Below are 22,918 nucleotides of genomic sequence, written 5' to 3' on the forward strand. Positions count from 1 at the left end.
AAGTTTTGAAGGTGAAGAGCATGATTGAGCAAGTATTTCAGTTTTGAGTGAAAACCGGAGTGTTTTGCACGTTTGAGTTTTGAGAAAAACATTGTTGTGCAGATTTTAAAGTTCTGAATGAAACCAGTGTTTTGCTGAGCAAATCTGAAGATGTTTACCTGCGCACGTTGTGCTGACAAGTGCGTTCAAGTTCATTAGCTGCGCGCTCAGAGCGCTGCTGTCCTCTCAAACTGTGACATTCCTCTCTCAAACATCAGGATCTTCTCTCAAACATTTTGGCACAAAACTAACTCCATAACTTCAGCCTCATAAGACAGCCGAATGTTGAGAGACATTTTACAAGAAACTGCTCTAGTTTTGAGGAAAAGTTTTCTGGCGGAAATGGGAGGAAAGCGGCTGTAGGCGAAGCTTAAAGCAGAGTAGAGTAAGTCCGCATTTTCGTTTATATTGTTTAGCCTATACTAGGACATTATCACATACTGAGACATACTGGACATTAAATAAAAGGACAAAATGGCTCTTCTGAACATTTGGGCTGTGACTCCTGATCTAACCTGGCTTTAATGCAGAGGGAGCCGGTCGGATTTCTCACTCATCCAGTAGTGTTTTTGTTATGTGCCGTCACAGACTGTCCGGGTCCTGCACTTAACCACTTCCAAATTCCGCCTTTTCCGTTCAGTCAAAATTACGTTATAAATTAAATATTTGGAAAATCGATTTTTGACATTTGTGAATCGATTCAGAATCATTCATGTCCGCATCGCGATGCATCTAAGAATCTGTTTTTTCCCACACCCCTAATTAACAGTATCTTAATTATTATTTTCACAGTACTTGGTTAAAAATAATTTACACTGGAAAAATAATAGAGCTTGGCCCTTCAACCAAGAAGCTTATATGTGTGCCTGTACTTCTATAGCCTTTGCAACCGAGAGTGTACAATAAAATGTAAAACAACTTTGAAGTGACCACTGCTATAGGCTACAGTAAATTAACTCTCTCAGGGGACCTTAAACAGCTGCTGCTCTCTGATCTCAGTTTGGTTCTCTTGGTCACTTCACTGCTGGTCCATGTCTAATGCAGTGTGTCATATGATCAGAAGAGGTCGATTACTGAGCAGATGTAAGTAGAACGTGTTTAGGCCTTTGGTGCATGAGCAGTTTGAGAACTTCCATGGAAGACTGTGACGGCTTGCATATTTAAACTCTATAGTGAAAACAACAAACATGGTGTTAAGCTTCCCTGACATTGTGTAATTTCATGTCCTGTTTCTTCCCCAGTGTGGCATGAAAAATGATTTTACCCTTGTGAGAGAGGTTCAGACAGCTTCAAAGGCTCTGAACTGTTTCCAAGAATATACTCCAACATGTTAGAAACCTGCTGCCAAGATCAAATCCTGCAGTCTGCTGTCTAACTTACGTTTGTTGGTGTAGTGTGCATTTTTCTCTTTTCTTAATTTGTTAGTTGAAGATAATTGATTCTGACTGCATGAAATATTAACAGGTTTTTTTCCCCCGATATCATTGTTTCCCCGGGCAGTATGACATCTCTTTCTCAGATGCCCAAATGAGACCTTGACACAACTTCAAGATTCATTTTCTTTTCACTTTGTTCTGCAAGCGGTACAGCCAATATTGCCTGTCTTGACCACAATCAAAGAGCATAAAACATGTTGGACATCTTTATGGACAAATCCTTCAACCCAGGCTCTCATTGGAGTCTTCTGTGTGTCAATACAAATGAATGATTCAGTGCATTATATATGAGTCTTTTTGAGTGTTTGAATTATATACTTATAAACAGTTTACTTTTAAAAATAATCGGTGTGGAGATTAGAATGGCAGGTCAGTGAAGCACTTATGAAGTTCAGCTTTTAGTATCCCAACGATGTTTCTTTTGATTGATCCATGTTTCTCTTGTCCTAGTTGTATCTTAACTGCGCTATCTAGTGCAAGCCAGAGAAGGATGGGGTCCCTGTCTTTCATCCACATGCTCTTAGGAAGGTTTTTCCTGCCACTGTTGTCCTCAGCTTGCACATTTGGGGCCTGGTCCTGCATTTCCAGAAAGCTGCTTTTTGCGAAGTGACCAAAAGATGTCTCGTTTCCTCCTGATTTTTATTCAGTTGTCTCCCCAATTTAGTCATGTCCAGTTCCCACCCACTTGCAGAGTCTCCCCCCATCACACCTTGTTGCCAAGCTGAAAAGCTGAAGGCTAGCTCATGCTTTTTCTGGGACACATGACACCACAGTATCTTTTCAGACTACTGCTAATGCAATGCCATTGGACAGCTCAATGCGCTTGGAGGAGAATGCTAACTGCCAATTCTGTTACATCAGCTAATAAACAAACTCTCTTTCGGGCTCATTCATTTGCTACACTGTCTTAAAAGAACTATATTGTTGAATGGAAATTTGGAGAATGAATCCTTGAATTATGCAGTGAAGCTGACCATTGTCCAGGACCTCTAACAAGGTTGGTTGCTGTATAAATTATAGTTATGTAAATTGCCTCACAGGAATTGTGATCCAATGTGAATAACTAAAAAATATTACATGATGGATGCATGAGAGATACAAGCTGGTAAAATGCTTCCACTGCTGGGAATATGTAAACAGTTGAAGGAGAATATAAATGGCCTTTTTTTCAAAAGACAGCAGATATTATTAGGCCTAACAGATGTACCTAAATGAGCTGCTGAAGCACTACAATAGGTGAAAAGATTTCAGTTTTACTTTACATCTAACCCTAGAATCAAAAACAACTGTAGTGATCTACAGGCCTTCTGATGTTTTCAAGAACATGCACTCTTTCATTTCGTTTTTAATCAGGCGTGTAATTGCACCCATATCTTGATCTGCTTCCTGAACGATAATGTGCTCAATATGAGCTTCCAGTATGAGGCCACAGTATGACCAAGTAAATATCATTTCATTCCTTCTGAGTTGGACAGACCCACATTTTGTTTTTATTCCAGAAATATTACTGAACCTGTGCTTCATGGTACCCCTGGGACTTTGTTTTCTAGGCTGTTATTAGAGAGCAGCCTATTTCTGTCTACTGTAGGAGACTCCACATAGGATGCTATTGTGATATCTATAATACAGACTCTCAGAGGGCACAGGCCCACCAACCGACTACTCTCAGTGCAAGAGAACATTAGTTGTACTTTAATGTTTGGCTGAAAAGATATATGACAGGCTTATTGCTAAGCTTGTGAACAGTCCAGCTGAAGTATACAGGGACTAGCTTTTGATCTCACCTAAAAACATTTGGAGCAAGCTTGAGTACTGAATGGCAATTTGGGTGTGAGCTGAGAATGTGAAGTTCACAAGTTATTCATTACTGTTAGTGTGTGTATTGAGCAGGCAGCCTGCAATGACGTCAGGTGAACTATTTACTTTGGCCCACATCCTGCATAGCAAAAAACGTCCCTGCCCATTGGGTTATTTCAGTGCCTAGCCAGTTCTAAGATCTGAACTCTTTACTACATGCCATAAAAGCCAGTGATGCCATTAACAGAGCATGAGTCAGTACTAATAATGAGATGGTGGTTCAGTAGGTATGTAAACCATAGCCTAAATTTTTAATTTCACTTAACAGTCTGCTGACCTTATGTAGTAAACGCTTCCATTTGATCCCTGCTTGTTTACGTGTCATATGATAGACGGGAGTAAATCAACAGCAATGAACTGAAATATGCATTTATCAAATAAAAAAACTTAAATAAAGGAAAAAATTATGTTAGTTACAGGAATACTCCAGCATTCTTCAAACTAATCTGTTTTATCAACAGGGTTCCCACAGATCCGTAAAAAACATATAATGGCTTAAAATAGATCATAAAGCATACAGGTCATAACATTTCTTAAAATGTCTTACATTTATGATTAGAGGTATTAAATTTAGGGATGTCCGACCCCAGGATATTTAAATAGAGATCAGGTATTGGCTAAAATGAGGTTAGTCCAGACAGAGTCTGTTTCTGCCGTTTGCTGTGAGCAGCATGCCACCAAAAACACATGCAAAAAGCTTGGAATTAACTAGATATTTAATACATGCTATATCTGACTGTTATCGTTGTTATGCAGCGGAAATGGTCTTATTTTTGTTATACTGAGGTCTTAAAAAGGTATTAAAAAGCATTGAATTTGAAAATCTTGCAGCAACGCTGTAGGATATGGTCAGTTATTAAAGACAGTAAACACTCATTCCTGGACTGGAACCCATTGGCTTAACATAAGCCAGTCATAACAGAATCCAATGGGCAACACCTTCCCATAGGCTTCTCTAATAGATGTATTTTGAGTAGGGCAGTAACTAGCAGTTATTCCTATTATCGGATAATCTACTGACTTTTTTTGGTTTGATCTGCTAAGCTAATGATTGTTTTTCTGTTTTAGTAAGAAAAATTGTAATACTGGCACAAGTAGCCTGAATTTAAAAAGTTTACCATCGGGAAAAATTAAATTCCTTTTATTTACATTACTGTTACATTTATTTCTTAGTTGTAATTGTCACTGAATCAAAAGATTAAATACAAGAAAGTATAGATTTAAAAGTCTCCAAACAGTTAACAAAATAAATACATTTTTTTATTACTTTATCATTTAGGGGCTATTATTTTTCGTACCTAACTTACCATCTTTCCATTATTTTTGTTACTGTTTATATGATTTAGTGCAGCACATTTGCCTATGTGACATCAGATACGTCGTTGGCTAAAGGTTTCTGCATTAAACACTAGCTTCTGTTGTTACATTCTACCATTCTACTTGTTTGTAGCACAGGCAGAAGTTGGAATGACTTTTTTGCGGCAAAAGGAGATGAATCCACAAAGCCTCGCATTACAGCGCATTATATGTAGAAGCAGAGATCGGGTTTTACAGCAACACGACAACGATGCAGAAACGAAACAAAAGTATCCTAGGTCCAGCATGTTTTCTGCTCCTGTTGATAGTGGTTAGGCCCAGTAAATGTAACGTTAGACTACACATTGGAGAAGAGCATGTTGTGCTTTGTACAGTTTAGTAAAATTAATTTCATTCTTAGGTAGCAGACCAAGACAAGACAATGAACCTGTGTGTGTTAACACTTAAAATCTGCAAAATATAGTTATAAGATCACAATCATGCTGAATATTCATGCCCACACACGCCCTCGTGTATAGAGTGTACTGAAATTGTTAGAATTAACGCACATATAAACATTTATAGTCCTCAGCATGCACTGCAACATAGTGTGCGTTCTGACCCCCAACAACAATCTCTGGGCCAGCGGTTACACAAAAAGAAAAGATGCTTGGTGTCTACTTCAAGCAAATATTTAGTTTGTGATATATTTATCTACAAGATAAAAATAACTAAAACAATTTATTTTTCTTTAGAATCACTTTTGAACAAGTATTTAATGCCTATTTTGCTGTTGCAGAATAAAAAATGAACAATGGCCTGTTCAGGTCATGGCAAAATGTTACGTAAAAATGAAATAAAAACACATCTGGCCCACAAATTTGTTAAGATTTTTTAATATGGCCCTTTTAGTGATTGAGTTTGACACCCCTGCTATAGATGCAGCAGATAGAGATTAGATTAAAAAATGCTGGAGTATTCCTATGAGTAGTGCAGCGTGCAATAGCATGGCTTTGTTACTGGCAAATTAACTTCACTGTCACAAGGGCACTTCAAAATGCGAGTGTTCATTCACAGTTGGATAGCTGTCTGCCCTCTGAAGCTGTTTGATGCATCCGACGAGTGATAACAATGTGGGTCAAGGTATTCGGCGATTACCCAAGGTGGCGAGAACAGAAGGAATGCTGAAAGACCAACAGTGCAGGAAATGAAGCAGGGTACATGCCTGGACATGTCTGTGAAACTGGTGAAACTTTCAGGGAAGTACAGGGGACACTAATGCTCTTCCCTTACCAAGAACACAGCTGATTCTCAGAAACACACTAATTACTAGATACTATGCAAGAAGGATATGAATGAAACTTGTTGGAGAGACACAGAGAAGCTTGAGGTGGGATAATTATCTCTGTGACTGTCAGTGAATCTGAATTGCTTAAAGTAAAAGTGAGTGGCAAAAAGCTCCTAATTGGCCCTCTTCACTGTCCCAACTATCCACTCTGCGCAAGCCCCAATGTCCAGCAGGCAGACTAAAAGGAGTAGAGCTAGTGGAGTGGATATCACGATTATTTCTGCAATGCATATGTTTGTCTTATTTTTCTTTTTCATTATATAACAGTTAAACATTTCATATTTAACATATCCAAGCTAATTTTCCAACAATGATTACGAAGTTGAAATATTCTACTTCTTCTACCTGTCTGTTATTGCTGTCTGAAGAAAAGGCCTATTTCTGCAATGGTAACTTTATAGAAGAAGAAAAACATTTTTTTTTACTTTTAATGTACAGTAAAGAGTTTTTTTTTCTACAAATTTGGGACTGTTTCTATTTGTGCATTATTCATGAAATTTTCACATAATGTAAAGGGTAGCCAGCTTTTCAAATGGTGTAGTAAAAAAAATAAAAAATAAAGTTTTTTATATTCCAGCGACAATATACTCGTATAATTGAATACTAGTAAGTATATTAAGTATATCAGACAGTAGTGGATTGAAGCGAATAGTTCTTTAATGAAACTCATGAAAGCGAGCTGTGACTGGTGTAATGGGCTAGACTGATCAGTGCATGCCAGCATTTTTCATTGTGTGTGCCCATGCAGCTACTGAAACCTTTTTTTTTCACTGTTTCATTGTTTTCAGTTGCTTTTCTTCCTTACACCTGTAATCTCAACAGTGTTCTAGCTGGCTATGGCCACACAGAGACCCAGCAAGAATTTCTTTTTTACCAAAACCTTGATTTTGTATGTAATTATATACTGCTAATGTCACTAAAGTGCCATTATTGAGATAGAAACAAAGGTGTTAAAGTGGGCCTCGGAAACATAAATCCTGTTTAATTTAAAGAACTGTATTTTGGGGGCATATTTACAGAGGCTGAATGACACTCCTTGGTTTGAAAGCAATGCATCATGGGGTATTTTCAAGATGGATTCCACAGACAACTGTATCTCTGGCTTTAACAATGTAGCATGATATAACCGTACACGCATGACATTCATCAGTTGTAAATTTATTTATGTTGCATGATAGACTAGGCCTCACACAAAACAACGTGTAGGAATATAATGGAATGGTGAAAAAGTGAAACAAATCTTAAATGTTTTGATGTTTTTGATATATTTAAATATTTGTATTTGACACTATTAAAATATAGATTGTAGTAGATAGATTATAGGAGGCCAAAATAATAAATAAATAAATAAATAATAAATAGACAAAATAAATACTATAAAATGCAAAATATCAATGGGCCACACTTTTTTATGACAGAAAATGTGAATTTTTGATCAGAGTGAGAAAACTGAAGAAAAAATGCCTTTTCACCACAGAGCTAATCACTTAGCAACAAGCTGTCTTTTTTTTTAAAAGAATGCGTTCTTGGTTTATCTGTCCAGCAAGCTAAATAGATAGTTAAACATTTATTTTCCAGGATCCAACAGCATTTTCTGTGTTATTCTGCTGAAATTAATAAGCTTTCATTCTGCATCTTTTGCCCAACTCCCAAATATATCATTTGAATGTAACAAAATACTGTACAAGAAAACAGTAACATTATCTGTACATATACACAAGGATCTGGATAAGGCAATGCAAACTCAAAGACTTGTTTAACGGACATTTTTCTTTTAAAAAAATATAGACCAATTAAACTACAACAGTACAATCTGAGCGGCATTAATATCACTTAAGAGTTCTTTCCTTCACCAAAATCTGCCTGTGTACATCTGTAAAAACTAAAACGCTAAATATTTACAGTACAATTATGTACGACTTGAGTGCTCACAGGCATTTTACCATGGAATCAATATTGATTAATTTAGTGTCTGGATTCCTGTCTTTCTTCGAGGACCAGTGAGACATGGCTGCATTTGCATGATTTGTTTGTCTTGTAACTGTTACGGTACAGAGAAAAAGCTGAGTGATGGAATCCGTTAAACAAGTATTCATATTTGTATGGCCTGAACGGAAATAACACATTACACCAAGGAACACTTTGGAGTTCATGTAACATTCTAAATGGATATTGAAGGACAAATGCTTGGTTTTGGACATAACTAAAATGTTTGTTTTTTTTTAAAAAAAAAAAAAGGTATTTACTGTACAATGTGGAGTCCAGGTCATAAGTATACTTTCCCCACAATGCATTACTTGTGAAGCCAACGGATGTGTTACTGACATAGTGAGCCATATATTCAGTCATTCATACAGTATGAAAAATATAATAATAAGCAAATGATTTAACAGCCAAACATGACATGGATAATTAAATGGACACATTGGCATTTTGTTTACATGTGTCACTGTTATTTTAAATTTTGCTTTGCAGCATGATCTTTATTTTTTTTTTTTCATTTTAAATCTTTCACCCTAAAGTGACTGTGAGAAAAAAAAAATACTGTTAACATTAATATGAACATTATTGCTCATATTATTGTTAACACTATCATTAATTAATTACGTAATAGTCTTTATAATTGTATTCATAATATTATACTATTATAGCTTCTGTAACTATACTATAAACACTATAATAATTGATTGTAATTTATATTTTTAATATTGCAGACAATATACACAGGAGCAGTTTTCCTATAGTTCAAGGATAATTTTCCTATGGTTTGCAAAACAGTTGGCTTATATTGTTCATATGCCAATTATAATTTATGTCAATGCTGGATTCTACTGGAGTTCCAGAAAATCTTTTCCTGTCTGAAAGGCATGAATATATGGCCCTTTGTAATAATGCAGTTTCCTTTAGTTTTCCATGCTGAAATTAAAGGCACCATTGATATTTTTTCCGCCCTTGAAATACTGTGACCAGTGCTACATAGTGAATGGCACTTTCTTTCATGATGCAAACACATTTTATACACATTTAATTTATAAAAGACTTTGTTTCACTACATCACTAAAATAAAAGTTATAGTTTTTACTTATTTCCCTCAAATACTTAATTTATAGAAAATAAAGGTTTAGTGTTGACTCTGTATATTTTTTAGTATCTGATGTGAGTTTTTTTTTTTTCCTCATTCTTTTTTAAGCATTGATTGGTATGTTCACTTTCACACAGCAATAGGATTTTGGTTGGCCATCACGCTGGCTAGTCTGGTCTGCAGGTCGTCTTGTGGGGAGAGGCGGAGGGCGGGGTTAGTCCTGCTGCTGTCCGAGCCGTCTAGGCTAAGTGGAACCGTGCTTGTGGCCCCAGGGTTCTGTATGCTGAGGAAGGGTGTGTCCTCGCCCACTCGCTCATCCTCCGTCTCACTCTCAAGGCTGTTGCCCTCTGAGCTGCCTCCACTAGCTGGCTCCTGCTCTGGCTGGCTGGCCTGGGCTGCGGGCTTTGTTCTTTTAGAGCCGTGGCTGGCTGCAGGGCTCTGAGAGTCAGAGGCAGGTGCAGCAGCAGGTGTGCTGTTACACTCCTGTGTACTCTCATATTGGTCATCCTCAGTAATGTGCAGCGGGCTGGGTGGGGGGCTGGGGGACTCTAGACCGTGGTTATAGTGGGCGGAGTTACGGAGCTGCTGGGACCGCTTGGGCTCCTGCTCTGCCTTCTCACGGAGTCGTGGGGGTGTAAGGAACAGCAGGGGGCGCTCCTCCTCACCCGAAGGGCTGGTCGCCATGGAAGGGACAGAGGTTGCTAGACTAGAGAGAGGTGCCGACATCTCAGAGGGAGGAGAGGAGGGCGTTGCTGGGGAGAGCAGTTTCACAGGCGACAAGCGGGTCGGTGTTGTCATGGTTGAGACATACCTTACATAAAGAGAACAAATTTATGTCTTTTTGTATCTTTTCTTTGAGAATGGGCAAATGTCTACTTCAAGTATTAGCAGCTTTCATACATCTTTTTAAAGGGCCCATGTTGTTCATTTTGCTATTTTACTTTTTTCTTTTGCTTTCTTTTACATGACCAATTTCTAGCTTTTCTTTTCAGCTGACTGCATCACACATTCAAAAGAGCAGCTCGGGTTGAATTTTACAGAACAAACAGCTGATTTCAGACTGACTTCCTCAGTGAGGAAAAATAAACTTCAGTCATTCGTTCCAGATGTCTGGATCCTTAGGAAGGTTGCACTGATACATTTGTTTCCCAAAAGTCAGGCACAACAATTAATTTTCCCTACATCTTCTACTCCAGTAACTCTGCTACAGACTATCTGCAAACTGTTTGCCTTTTCATCTCGGCATGAATGAATGGGCTAAACTGCTGTAGTTGAATGAGCATTTATATGTAAATGTGTGCATGCTTGTGACACTCTGCATAATTCGGACTGTATGCACTGGAGAGTGAACATTTTAAAATCTTAATATTTATATACTCCATCCAGCTTCTTTTTGAAAAAGGCGTGCATTTTAGTTTCCTATGTCATGGGCCCTTTAAACACTTTGTTTTTAATGACAAAAATCAGAAAACATCAAGATATTACTGTACCTCTCACTGTAGGGAGAGTCTTTGTAGGAGTCCACTGTTTCTCTCGAATTTTTTAGGTAGGGGCCGACTTCTCGGGCTCCACCAGTGGCATTTAGACGTCCACGCTGAGTAGGTGTACCATTCCGGCTGTTCTGGACCCGTGACATTACTAGGACAGCATTGCTGTCTGACACGACGCTGTCCATTTTTCCATTACTCCAGCTGTTACATTAAAACACAATACTCAGATGGACTACCAGTACAGCAGTACAAACAAGTTTCATAATAAGATATTTACAAGCTACTAGTAGTATTTATAAGCTACTGTAATTATTAAGTCTGAAATAGAACAAAAGTGTACACTAGTATATTTTGTAATTCAAAGACAAAACACAGTGAGGTTAAACACTCCTGCTGATGTTTACACTAGCTTCTATGACTCAGGCCTATTATGCAAGCTCCTCTGTTGGACATGAAGGACATCCCCTAAACCACAGTTTATCTCTTCTGATCACTCATTCATGTGCTCATTTTCCTTCTCCTGGAATCTCTACTAGTGAATTTCTTACGCCATCCATCGTCACACTGCTTCTTTCTTTATAAAATACTTTTGTTAGTATTCAATAATTGGAGCATCAGAGGAACTACATTAAGAACAATCCCCAGAATTTCTCCACAGCCATGAAGTGTTTGCTGCCAAGCTCATCATTCTGCATTTGTCAGGCATCATTATCAGTGAAGTGAGCAGACATAGCTAATCAGCTAATGTAAACCCAGTCTTTGATGATGTTGGTAAGAGAAAGATGTGTGGGATGACAGCAAGAAAACAACTTTAATCCCAAAAGTGATGCCTAGCAAAACGGTGATGCATTCTGACAACTCGGACTCGTTGTGAAGCAGGAAAGAAGTGTATTATATAATTGGCTGCTGCTTTGACTGTGCTAAAGCTCAAGTATTAAGCCATGTTTTACACTGCCTGCACAGTGACCCTGGCTGAGCAGTTTTGACCATCCAGGAGCTGTAGGAGAGAGGAAAGAGATGCTGTACCATTGGCTGGAGGTGTGTGTCACTGCAGTGGACGGTTGAGTGGACGATGTGTACTGGCTTATGGAAAATGATGTTTCTGTTTCCTTCTCGATAACATGCTGAGCAGGGAGGGCATTTTTCAATGCATACTGCTGAAATCAGAAGAAACCAATAGAGCATTAACAGACAGTACTGTCAGGCGAAAATATCCTGGTACATGCTTCCTGAGCTATGAATTTACTTGCTACAAATTACATTTCAGGAGTTCCTCAAGAAATTGTGTTAATTCACAACACTTTTGTGTTACACAAGAGAAGTCACAAATAAGTCACCACTTATTTGTTTTTGATCCAGCATTTTTGACTGATATCAGCTTGATACTGATACAGGGAAAGCCTACTTACTTTGATTCTTGTTGCGTTATTGTGATTAATCTTGTATATAAATTTTACATTAAATGCTGAACGAACTATATTTTAAGAGTCCTTACGGAAAAAAACACACAGTCACTGAGCACTTTATGAGGAACACTACTGATACTGGGTAGGACCTCCCTTTGCTCTCAAAATAGCCTCAGTTCTTCGTGGCATAGATTCCACAAGATGTTGGACACATTCCTTTGAGATTCTATTCCATGATGACAGGACTGCATCGTGCAACTCCTACAGATTTTTCAGCTGCACTTTCATGCTGTGAATCTCCCATTCTGTCACATCCCAAAGATGTTCTATTGGATTCAAATCCAGTGACTGGGAAGGCCACTGAAGAACACTGAACTCATTATCATGTTCATGAAACCAGTTTGTGATGACTTTTGCTTTGTGACATGGTGTATTATCATACTGGAAGTAGCCATTAGGTAATGGGTAAATTGTGGTCTTGAAGAGATGCACATTGTCAGCAACAGCAGGCTGTGGCATTCAAGCAATGATTGGTATTAACAGGACAAAAGTGCACCAAGAAAACACTCCCCACACCACTACACTACTTGTCAAAACAAGGCAGGTTAGGTCCATGGAATCATGCTGTTGGCAGCAAACAATCAGACTCATCAGACCAGGCTACGGTATTCCAAACATGACCTATCCAGTTTTTGTGAGTGTGTACTCACTGCAGCCTCAGCTTTCTGTTCTTGGCTGACAGAAGTGCAACCTGATGTGGTCTTCTGCTGTTGTAGCCCATCCGCCTCAAGGTTTAACATGGTCATTCTGAGATGCTTTTCTATTCACCACAATTAGAGAGTACAAATACAGAGTGGTTTTCTAAGTTACCATAGCCTTTCTGTCAGCTTGAACCAGTCTGGCAATTCTCTGTTGACCTCTCTCATCAACAACTGCCACTTACTGGATATTTTTTCTTTGTTGCACCATTCTGAGTGAACTCTAGAGACTGTTGTGTGAAAAAATCCCAGAAGATCAGCAGTTATAAAAATACTGATGGTTGATCTGAACTGCTTAACTGAAGCTGCTGGCCCATATTTGCATGATTTTATGCAGTTCACTGCTGCCACATAATTGGCTGATTAGATAATTGCATGATTGAGTAGGTGTACAGATGTTCCTAATAAAGTGCTTAGTGAGTGTATTTCTAGTTATTGTATGGTGTGTGGACATAAAATATTGGATGATGTGCATTAAGGAAGTACAAACATGAACTTTCTTTTGGGACAGAATATAGATTTGCTTGTTATCTAAACTCGGTTTCATCCTACGCAGTAGATGTTTGATGTCACCTTAAGAAAACAGTGCAGAGAAATATTGTTCTGAGAGTTGTGCTGACTAGATTGAAATGATGTTCTGCCTTCCGTTAAATCAGCAGTCACTTACATTAACTGAATGCACTCACTTACATTAACGAGCTGCAGGTTTTCCGGCGGTGGGTGGGAGTTTTGGGGGTACAGCGGACCATTGGCCATGCTGGCCATGGCACTGCGCTCTCGTAAACTCTGCCTCAAGCGATCATGCAGCTTTTTCCTCTGCTTCCTGTACACACAAAAAAAAAACGCTGTTTAAAGCCATGCTCACTCATGCCTCCCATCTCATAAGAATCATTCGTTTATTGTTTAGTTTGGTTCACAAAGTACCAACATTCGAATATTTTGTGACATCAAAGACAGAAAAATAGGGGAATTACTTTGTTTTGCAGTAGGCCACCACACACATGATGCCCACGACTAGGAGAGCAATGCAGATGCCTGTTATTGTTAATACACGTTTCTGATACAGCTCCTCAGCTTCTGGAAAAGAGGACAGGACACTTTTTTACCACTCTGCAAAAAAACACGTTTTAGCAACACAAAGCTGTATTCAACCTTGACTACTTGTGCAAATGATTAGAGGTAATACTGGGTCGTTAACAATATTTTCACTTGCACAAATCTTCAAAATTGAACGGGACCATTTGTAGCACATTTCCAGTCAAGCTGCTTTTTATTAGCAGGTATTTTCTGTTACTGGGAAGACAGAGATGCATCTTGATGCATATTGATCTCAGGATGCAGTTTTGCTGAGTAGGGAGGGAACACAAGGCGGTGTTAATTCAAGGTCGGTTTTGAAATCATGTCATCACAAACGACTCTAAATGCATTATCTGCAATGCATTCAAACCACTCCATAAATTACCACTACAGGGGACATCTTTAACATACTATATGTACATGCATTTAGGTTATTTCATTACATTGTTAAGATTAAGACATTAGGGGACTGTTTTAAGTTGGACCTCCAGTATGTGAAATACTTTTGAACCTCTGCAAAACCAAGAGGGCAGTAGTAAAGAGTATCAGTATTTACTGGCCAAATTGTTTTGGCTTGCAGGTGCTCCAGTCTTGCACATACCCGAGGCTTTAGGAAATGGGCCTGAAAACGCACCAGCACTTGGTCACAGGGCCTATAGTAAATCGATAATTGATTCATGTACACATGGCAGCTTTACAGTGTGTGATGGAATATTGTTGTCCTTGACTCAGGTCAGTAGTAAAAGGAAGTACTGGAAGTATCAGATGTCCTGTGAGCAAATGCTGTTGCCATGTTGTTTTTACCCTGGTTAAAATGATTTAGATCAGTTTAGGGCTGTCACTATTGATTATATTAGTAATTAAGTAGATGATTGGTCAAAATAATTAAAGCTTTTATAAAAGGTCAAACAATAAAAATGGCTTGACTAGGCCTGGGCGATGTAATTGGATATCACTGATGTCTCACGTAACCTGATGGCGCTGCGTGAAAGACGATAATCACTGTGTTGGAAGGAGAACCAGGGAGCCGAACTAGAGAGGGCTAATTTATTGTTTAACAGTTTGGTAAATATGTTGGGAAACTGGGGTTCATGTTCTTTTAGGAACCTGCCCCAGTAGGAAGTTTTTTTTTTATTATACATGGAACCAAAAATAAATGCTGACATGCTTTGGAACTTCAGGTTGCTTGGTGTGACTCGCTGTGTAAAACAACCAAACTAAAGTTACTGGGTTTTACCCTAGAGCAGCAAAGTTAACTCTAACCTTGGAAACTTTAAAAGTACAGAAAGCTTCTAATCCACGTCTATGGCTGGAAACAGAATAAGAAAAAGATAAACAATATTAAATAGGTGTATACATAATATTCAATGTACTATTAAAACATTGGGTTATTATAGGGCATTGAAAAGCTGTTAGGGTACTGTCTTTGCTGCTGGTGATTTGAGTACAATTTGCAGTATTTGTTTGCATAGCTTTAGTGTTCTGGTGGTTTGACATTAAAACGGTTCATGTATAAAAAGTAAATAAACTAAAAGTAGAATAGAAACTGCAACAGACTACGAGTATTGATTGGGGGGGGGGCGGTTAACAGATAATAATGATTTTTTAACTAGAAGGTATCATACTAGTTATTTTTAGATATCGCTCAGGCCTAGTCTTAACTGAAAAATAACACCATCCATAGCCTTTCAAAGATTCCATAATGCTTTAATGGAAAAAATAACCTAGGAAGCCTTTAAAAAGAATTCACTATGTAAATATGGTGAGTATAAATGTCCACCAAGCTCCTTCTTACTCTAAGAGACCAGTATGATCATTTAAAATATACATTTTTATGGTAAAAAACTGCCAACTAGTCTTTGCCTATTTACTGAAAAGGCATCGAGTTTAATCAAGTAATCGTGACAGCCCTAGTTCAGTTTAAAGATAATAAACATCCTCTCAAACAGGAACACAACACAACTGCCAATATAATGTATAGAAAAACATAAAAGACACTGAGTAAGGAAAAGGGGACTGATGGAAGAAAAAAAAACAAGAAACAGCTAGGTTGAAGAAAGAGATGAACTGATGTAAGGAATGGAGGGGAGGACAGCAGGTGATCAGGATAACTGGCGCAGCATGCTAAAGGATGAAGGGATGCAGAGGAGGAGAGCAAAGCAAAGACTGAAGGGATCAGCACATACAGCATAACTGCTGAACAATCCGGCTAATACTGGAAGGCTAATATGTAGGTCTGATTGTGCTTTGTGTAGTTGTGGGTGTGTGCTTTGAATGGAACATGTCAGAGGTCCACATGAATAATTGAGGACATCCTTCACTGCCATACAGGCTGATGCGCCAAGCTGTGCTGCAGCGTTTAAGCTTTAAAACAATGAAAATGTCCAGAGAAATTGGACTGAAAAGGCCTCATTCTTTAAACAACTTGACAGGAATAAAAAGACTCGATTCAATGAAGCGGTGTGGGTCGAAATCACATTGTCTGTTATGGCTGTATGTATCCCTTCATTAGCAAAAGGAAACTGGCTAGAGTTGAAGGAAAAAGGCTCAAGCTACTAGTCCTACAAAAAGTCTGCAAACTAGGAGGAAGGAACAATTCATACCCATAAATTCAATCCCATGATGTTCTGCCGAGGCAGAAAAGATGACAAAAAGAAAGAAAGTACAGTTGGTTGGAGGTTTGAGCGATAACGTAGTAGCCTAACTAAGCAAACATTTTACGACGTCATTGCAAAGCACTACTAGTGTATGGAAAAGCAACTAAATACTATACACCCGAGTATCTTTGTTCTTAGCATGTGATAGCAATACATTTAAAATGGCACACATCAATGAGTATTACTTTAGTTCAGTACATTTCATGGCTGCCTAACATTATGGTTAAAATACAGTAGCATGCACATGCAAACATCACTGTGCTTGCATCATTAGACAGACTGACCCTATTGTTTAAAACACGAGCAGAACCCGTGATATTCAACTGGCAACACCACCACATATGTTTCAGATAAACATGCTGTTAGGGACATGCATCTCTCACTCAGCTACACTGTTTCAACCCTTGAGTGAGCTGACACCACGATTTATGCCAAAATCAAACCCCAAAGCTCCCTGCTAACAGCCATGCTAGCCAAATACATTAACATATACGTCTACATACAGACCACACAGCAAGTATTTTATGAATGCCATGTATGTACATACCATTTTGTTATCATAAAGTGAATGCTCTATCTGCAACAAGACTTGGAAATTATCAGAAGTAACTGAATAAATTTAAAAAACTACATAACTTGTGTAGTTTAATAAACAAAGTCCCATTGGATGTGTCAGAGGGTTGCGAAAAAGTACAGTTCTTGGAAATGTTCACTATTAAAACTATTAAAAATATTGTTGTGTAGTCTTTCAAATGTGTTTTGTGTACATTTCTGTTATTTCAATAATGAGAAGTATGTAATAAAGTGTCTAAAATAATATATTTATTTGAACGATGGGGAAATGGGCCTCTAAGCATTCTTAGAGGTTTTGTTGTTTTTCTGTTAATACACTCTTACTTTTCATATGTTCTCTTTACATTAGAAAACAGCAGTGAAACTCGGGCAACTTAAATATCAGTGCATTATCGGCAGGATTTTTGCTGATATGGTTAAATCAGTGAAACCTTTGGTAGATTGTATTGGCCAACCCAATATCGGTTGGGCACTGTTGCTGAGTATCTCAGTAGTTTTGCAACAGGCTGCTTTACTGGGTTATTGCACTGTCCTCCAGCAGAGTCCCTGAAGTCACTAGCATAGCTAACATCTGAGAGATGTTAACTGATAACCACTCCAGTCTTTTTTACTGATATTTATTGACGTCAAATTCCTCATTGCTAAGCGATACATTTTTTTTAGCACTTTCGAACAGTGTCTGTTAACCTGACTAAGTCAGTGAACTTCTGATGGTGAGTCAAACGCATGGAGCTAATACAGCACTAGGAGTTGCTGAGAGTGGCCTGTCTATGCAGGTAAATAAAGCTCTACTGCCATGCTGATGCAGCAGATCCACTGCCTGTCCTCTGTGGCCTGTATCTCATTCTCAGGGTGGTAAAGAGAAAGGAAAATGAATGCTCTGGCTGTAGGAGAAATTATAAATTACTGTAGGTACTGTGCTCAACAAGAAAACTGGTGGTTAACATTGATGGGCGCTCAGCACCTTCTGCTGAAGCTGCACTTACTGGCCCTCTTTCAGCTCAGAATATCTGCTTCCCCGAGCAGACAAGAAGGTCTTGAAGAAGTGAAGCAGAGACAAAGCTATCAGATAGTGCCTTGTGATCCTTAAGCTGTAACACTACCTCTGTAGATCCATAATATTGCACTTTTATGTTATGTATTGGATGGTATACAGAGGCCCTATCTCTGCAGCCTATTGCTCTACCCCCCTTGTGAACCGCTTCAAAGAAACATAGTTTTAAAAGGAATGGTTCATGTTTATGGTGGGTCTTTTGCATAAAATGACTAGCCCTTAGAACTATGTTTTTGCTCTTTGCGGGAGAAAAGACAACAGCTGCATGTTAAAGATCAACTGACAGAACATGGAAGCTTGTAATGCCCACCAAGTGATTCATTTGCTAGGTGATGGATGTGATGTCACAGTGCTACAGAGCTACAAAGCTCTTGGAATCTGTCCACAATACTACAGACTTAATCATTTACTTTTGGGAAATTAAGCTTTGATTAGTATTAAAAAAAGGCTTATTTCTTGCTCCCCAGAGCAAAAGCCACATGTAACCTGTCTCAGGCATATATTCATACCGCGACCCCCCCATATTGGTGTGAAGTGTAAAGAGTAAGTTGCCCTAGTTGTTTGCCTGGTGAGAAAGCTCACTAGGAATCCTGCTTTGTAGTGTGCCTCTCTGATCTATTTAGAAACAACGTAAAGTCTGTATTCTATTATTTATGTTCTGACTCTTTTACAGTGTTTACAGTTGAATTTTTAGTTCTTAGTTGTTAATATTGGAAGGGGTTATGTAGCAGACATGGACCTCCAGCACTTTTTCAGTGGACACTAGACTACAGAAGTCACTGAAATGAAAGTTACTAAACTGTCGTCAAGCTGGAGCTGGAGATAGGACTCTTGTTTTAGACACTATCTAGTTGGGCCTGCTGGATTCATACAAAAAGTCAGTTCCTGCACCACAAGACCCTGTGAAATGGTATAATTTATTTAAAAAGTATTCAAATCAACTGAAAAAATCTCAAATGTTTCTGAAAATAGTCAATATTTCTTCATCTGTGTCCAATGAATATTTCTGTCCACTCCCTGTCCATCCAGATTAATAATCCAATATAACAAAACTAGGTTAAAAAATGCTAAACATGCGAGGAGTAGGCATGGTAAAAGATGCACAACAGAACCCCAAAAGGGCACAGAAAACTCCCTGATCTGCCTACAAGGAAAACAAAAACGAAGCAATAGGAAGTAGCGCTGATTGAGCATGCTCCAATCCAAGCACAGACAGGAAAAGGAAATAGACGTACTGTAGAAACTGGGCGTTACGTAGGTTTGGCAGCGATCACCAGTAAAGTCATTTGGGCACCTGAGAGGGAAACAAAAAAGTCACAGAGAGAAGAGAGAAGAGAGAGAGGAAGTGAGTTGATACCCATAAGTTTCCCCGTGCCCATGAGCATCTCTGGTGTTGTCTGCAAAAACGTCTCACAAACATTAACCATGTTTGTTAAATCACACTCCTCCCAGCTACCATCCAAATCACAGTCACAAAGTAACAACTTAATAGGCCAAGATTAATTTCCAAGCAATCGGATTAAATTTCAGGCAGTTGGAACCCACTCCCCCACCCCCAAACAAAAAACACTCAATTGAAGGATTAAACAAATTAGAATGCAGTGTCATCACCATGCGGACAAAATTGTGCAATCATCAACTGTTCCGAATCTCCGGTGACAGCATCCCAGCTTTGGAGAGCTTTAATGTTCACTTCAATTTAGCAAGAGCAGTGATTAGTGGCTTGGAGAGCCTTGCGCCACACACATTCTCACACCTGTCCACGTCTAATGGGGGGGACAGATGGAGAAGCCTGGTGGGTTTGGACCTATGGAGACTGTGATCAGGGAAACAAGCGGGGAGAGAGAGAGAGAGAGGGAAAGCGGAAAACACCAGCTATGCAGCATGCGCTTGGGGGATGTTCAGTGACTGCACATACGTTTTTGGTCTATGACTCTCACAGGCTCTGTGTTTTGACAGCGGTCCCCTGAGAATCCTGGGGGGCACCTGAGAAAGGGGATGGGGAGCGGTAGAGGGATGAGCACAGGACACAGACTCACACTTAACACATCACAACACAAACACATTTAACAGCACAATACAACAATACAACAATTAGGTTTATAGTTTATGGCTGTTTTTACCAATGTTAATTAATTTTACTATTATTAATATTCGGCCTTTCCTGGACAATTCAGTATTGGCCATAATTGAGTTACTTTTACTACACTCTTCGGAAGAACCCTAAAAAACCTTTCAATGGATCATTCTGTAAAGGGTAAGTTCTGTAAGTGAAATGCACCAGTTAGGAACTTTTAGCTTAAGAGTATATACACAGATTTTGACAACAAACCTTAAGTAGTCACTCTTTATAATGACAACACTTTTGATTTCGCAATACATCAAAAGGCACTTTAATATTAGCTTTCTTTGTGCAACATGATTTTCCACAGACACTTTCAGGATTCAGCCAGGCTTATTGTAGGACTTCCTCTGTCTTTTTAAGCTCCAGCTGACCACTGGCTCAATTCGGCATGCATTGGCCTTGCTTGTCCAGCTATTACGTTACCGTGTTCATAAGGGGGTCATTTTTGTGCATGGTCTGAAAGCCCAAAGAACAGGACATGGCTGGTATTGAGGAAATAATTGTAGTTCCAGGTCTGTGGTCCTCTTTTAAGTTTTAGTGGGCATTAAAGAAGAAAGTTTGGGGCCAAGAGCGCCTTGTTCTGATCCGGAGCTTTCAACAGGCCATCTGCTTTCTGATGACAGAGGAAGGGGGCTTTCTAAAGCTCCGATGAAGTGGATCTAGTGGCGTGACAGGCATGGCCTCCGAGCCTTTACAGCTGCGGCTCTTAGAGGGTTATAACAGCTGGGACAGCTGAGTCTCTCTACAGAGAGAAAGAATACAAACGTTGAGAGCTGAGAGAGAATGCGTTTAGATCTGAGTGACTTAAAGTCATCACTGAGGTGGGATGGAACTGCTGTTTATGTGACATAAATGTTGAACACTGAAAGAGACACACAAGACTTCTTGAACTTTCTTATGAAAATACTTCAAGACGTTTGTGGTGACAATCACAGGCACACAAAGGTGGTTCACTGTCAGGGTAAGAGGACCGTGCCTTTCTCTACACATCCTGTGTGTCAGGGTTCATCTCCAGACATGTCTGTTTCAGACTACTGACATACTCTCAGCTCTCTTTCTGATCCCTGGAGACTCAGTCGGCCTGCCTGCTGCTTCCGCACAGTATAGACACACAAGGGGAGAGAGGGAGAGAATATGGAGAGAATATGGGTGGGCAATATGGCAAACATACAATCTGACAATACACAAGTATCACAACATTTAGTTTTTCAGAGGTTTATGAACACAGTAGAAGAACAAACCAGCAAATAGCAGTAGTGCCAAGGTTAAAACGGGCATATAATATTTTTTTTATCATTTTTTAGTAAATCAAACAATTGATAAAAATAGCTCCAAAATAATTGTATAATCAGTTACTCTACACTGCCCGTTCTTCACAAGTTCCATATATTTATAAATCTACATATTTTATGATACATGCAGTCAGGGGTAGACATTGCCTATTGCCCAATGCCCCTGGACACAACATTTAATATTTTTGTCACTAAATATGCAGCACCAGTGGTCTGATGGGCCACTTGCCTTGGGGAGTTTTCTGCATTCTTTTTCTCTTTCCGGTCATATATGAAACCATTTACATCAAATCAGATGTTGTTGGGATTTGTAAGCTGTAACCACTACGACAGCTGATGTGATGGTGTTCTATGGTATGAAGTTTTCTAATATCGATCTGCAAATTAATTCCTTACATAAATTAATGTGTTAAATATGCTGGCAAAACAGTGAGCCTGAACAGTACCTGATGATATTATCTAGATTGGATGACATTAGGGTAGACCAGTTTGGTGGAGGGCAGGGGCCACCACAGTCATAACAACAGCAAAGTTCCTTTTTGTAAAGAATTTCCTTTCTCAAAGCAACACCTGACCGGTTTTTGGTACTAAAGCACACTTGCTTATTTTACATGCAATGTATTTAATAATCATGTTTCTATTACTGTTTCTATTTCTATTACTGTTTAAGTTTTCGTCACAAGATTGATTGATTTGGTGGCCCAAGTGGCCAGTACAAATGTTTACATCTCTCCTCCCCTGCATGCAGTTTTTCAGTGTTCTGGGAGTACTGTGTGATATACTAAGAAAAGCAAACTGTTTTGTGAAAAATTTTTTCATTAGTTTTAACAGAAGAAAAACATTGTGATTAATTTTATGTATCATCATGTTGCCCACCCCTAGGAAGGAATTACAGGGAAGGCACAGTTCTCCGGACTGGTTACGTCCTGCAGTGCTTGTGGAATTGAAGCACAGACAGCAGCAGTGCTTTTCTGCTTAGTCACTGAAGTATTTAAGACGAAACTCAATCTCTCGGCGGACGCTAAAAGTCCCTTTTATGTATTGGATGGCCCTAAGCCAAAGTGTCTCCTTGGCAATGTCAATAGAGGTGCTGTACAGGGCTGCAGTCATCAGAGCTTTTCCTTAATGATGCTAATGGCCCCACGCTTCTGCAGATTACTGTTAAAGCAGAATGTGTGAAAGGCTGAGGAATCAATCTCACGTACCTCCATGTGCAAGATATTCTACACGATGAATCATGTTTGAATCTTAAACGAATAGTTCCTTTCCAATGTGCTGCAAATGTGCGCATGGTATGGTTCTTGAAGCTTCTTGATACAGTACACACAATTAGGTGGTCTTAACAAACAGATATCACACGGTTTAGTGTTCAGAGGACTTACATCTGTTATGGATGCAGTATTTTTTCCTAACTAAAGCTGCGACAGA

The 22,918-nt window shown here is 39.0% G+C and overlaps 1 protein-coding gene across 9 annotated transcripts in view; it reads right to left on the reverse strand.

Moving 5' to 3' along the window:
* Positions 1-7,118: 7,118 nt before the first annotated feature.
* nrg1 (neuregulin 1) overlaps positions 7,119-22,918 on the reverse strand; it is a 133,042-nt gene continuing 117,242 nt past the window's right edge. For 5 of the 9 annotated variants that reach the window (XM_036594829.1, XM_036594832.1, XM_036594830.1 and 2 more), the window contains 7 exons: positions 19,309-19,367; positions 16,393-16,416; positions 13,687-13,789; positions 13,403-13,535; positions 11,575-11,705; positions 10,549-10,749; positions 7,119-9,869 (listed from right to left, as the gene is read on the reverse strand). In XM_036594829.1, the coding sequence (XP_036450722.1) occupies positions 9,188-9,869; positions 10,549-10,749; positions 11,575-11,705; positions 13,403-13,535; positions 13,687-13,789; positions 16,393-16,416; positions 19,309-19,367 (1,333 nt within the window). In that variant the 3' untranslated portion in view covers positions 7,119-9,187. Of the gene's footprint in view, positions 9,870-10,548; positions 10,750-11,574; positions 11,706-13,402; positions 13,536-13,686; positions 13,790-16,392; positions 16,417-19,308; positions 19,368-19,991; positions 20,070-22,918 lie in introns of those variants that run through there. The other 4 variants (XM_036594828.1, XM_036594834.1, XM_036594835.1 and 1 more) reach the window with 3 other exon arrangements.

Source organism: Colossoma macropomum, unplaced genomic scaffold (genome assembly GCF_904425465.1).
Source record: "Colossoma macropomum unplaced genomic scaffold, Colossoma_macropomum, whole genome shotgun sequence".
NCBI lineage: Eukaryota > Metazoa > Chordata > Actinopteri > Characiformes > Serrasalmidae > Colossoma > Colossoma macropomum.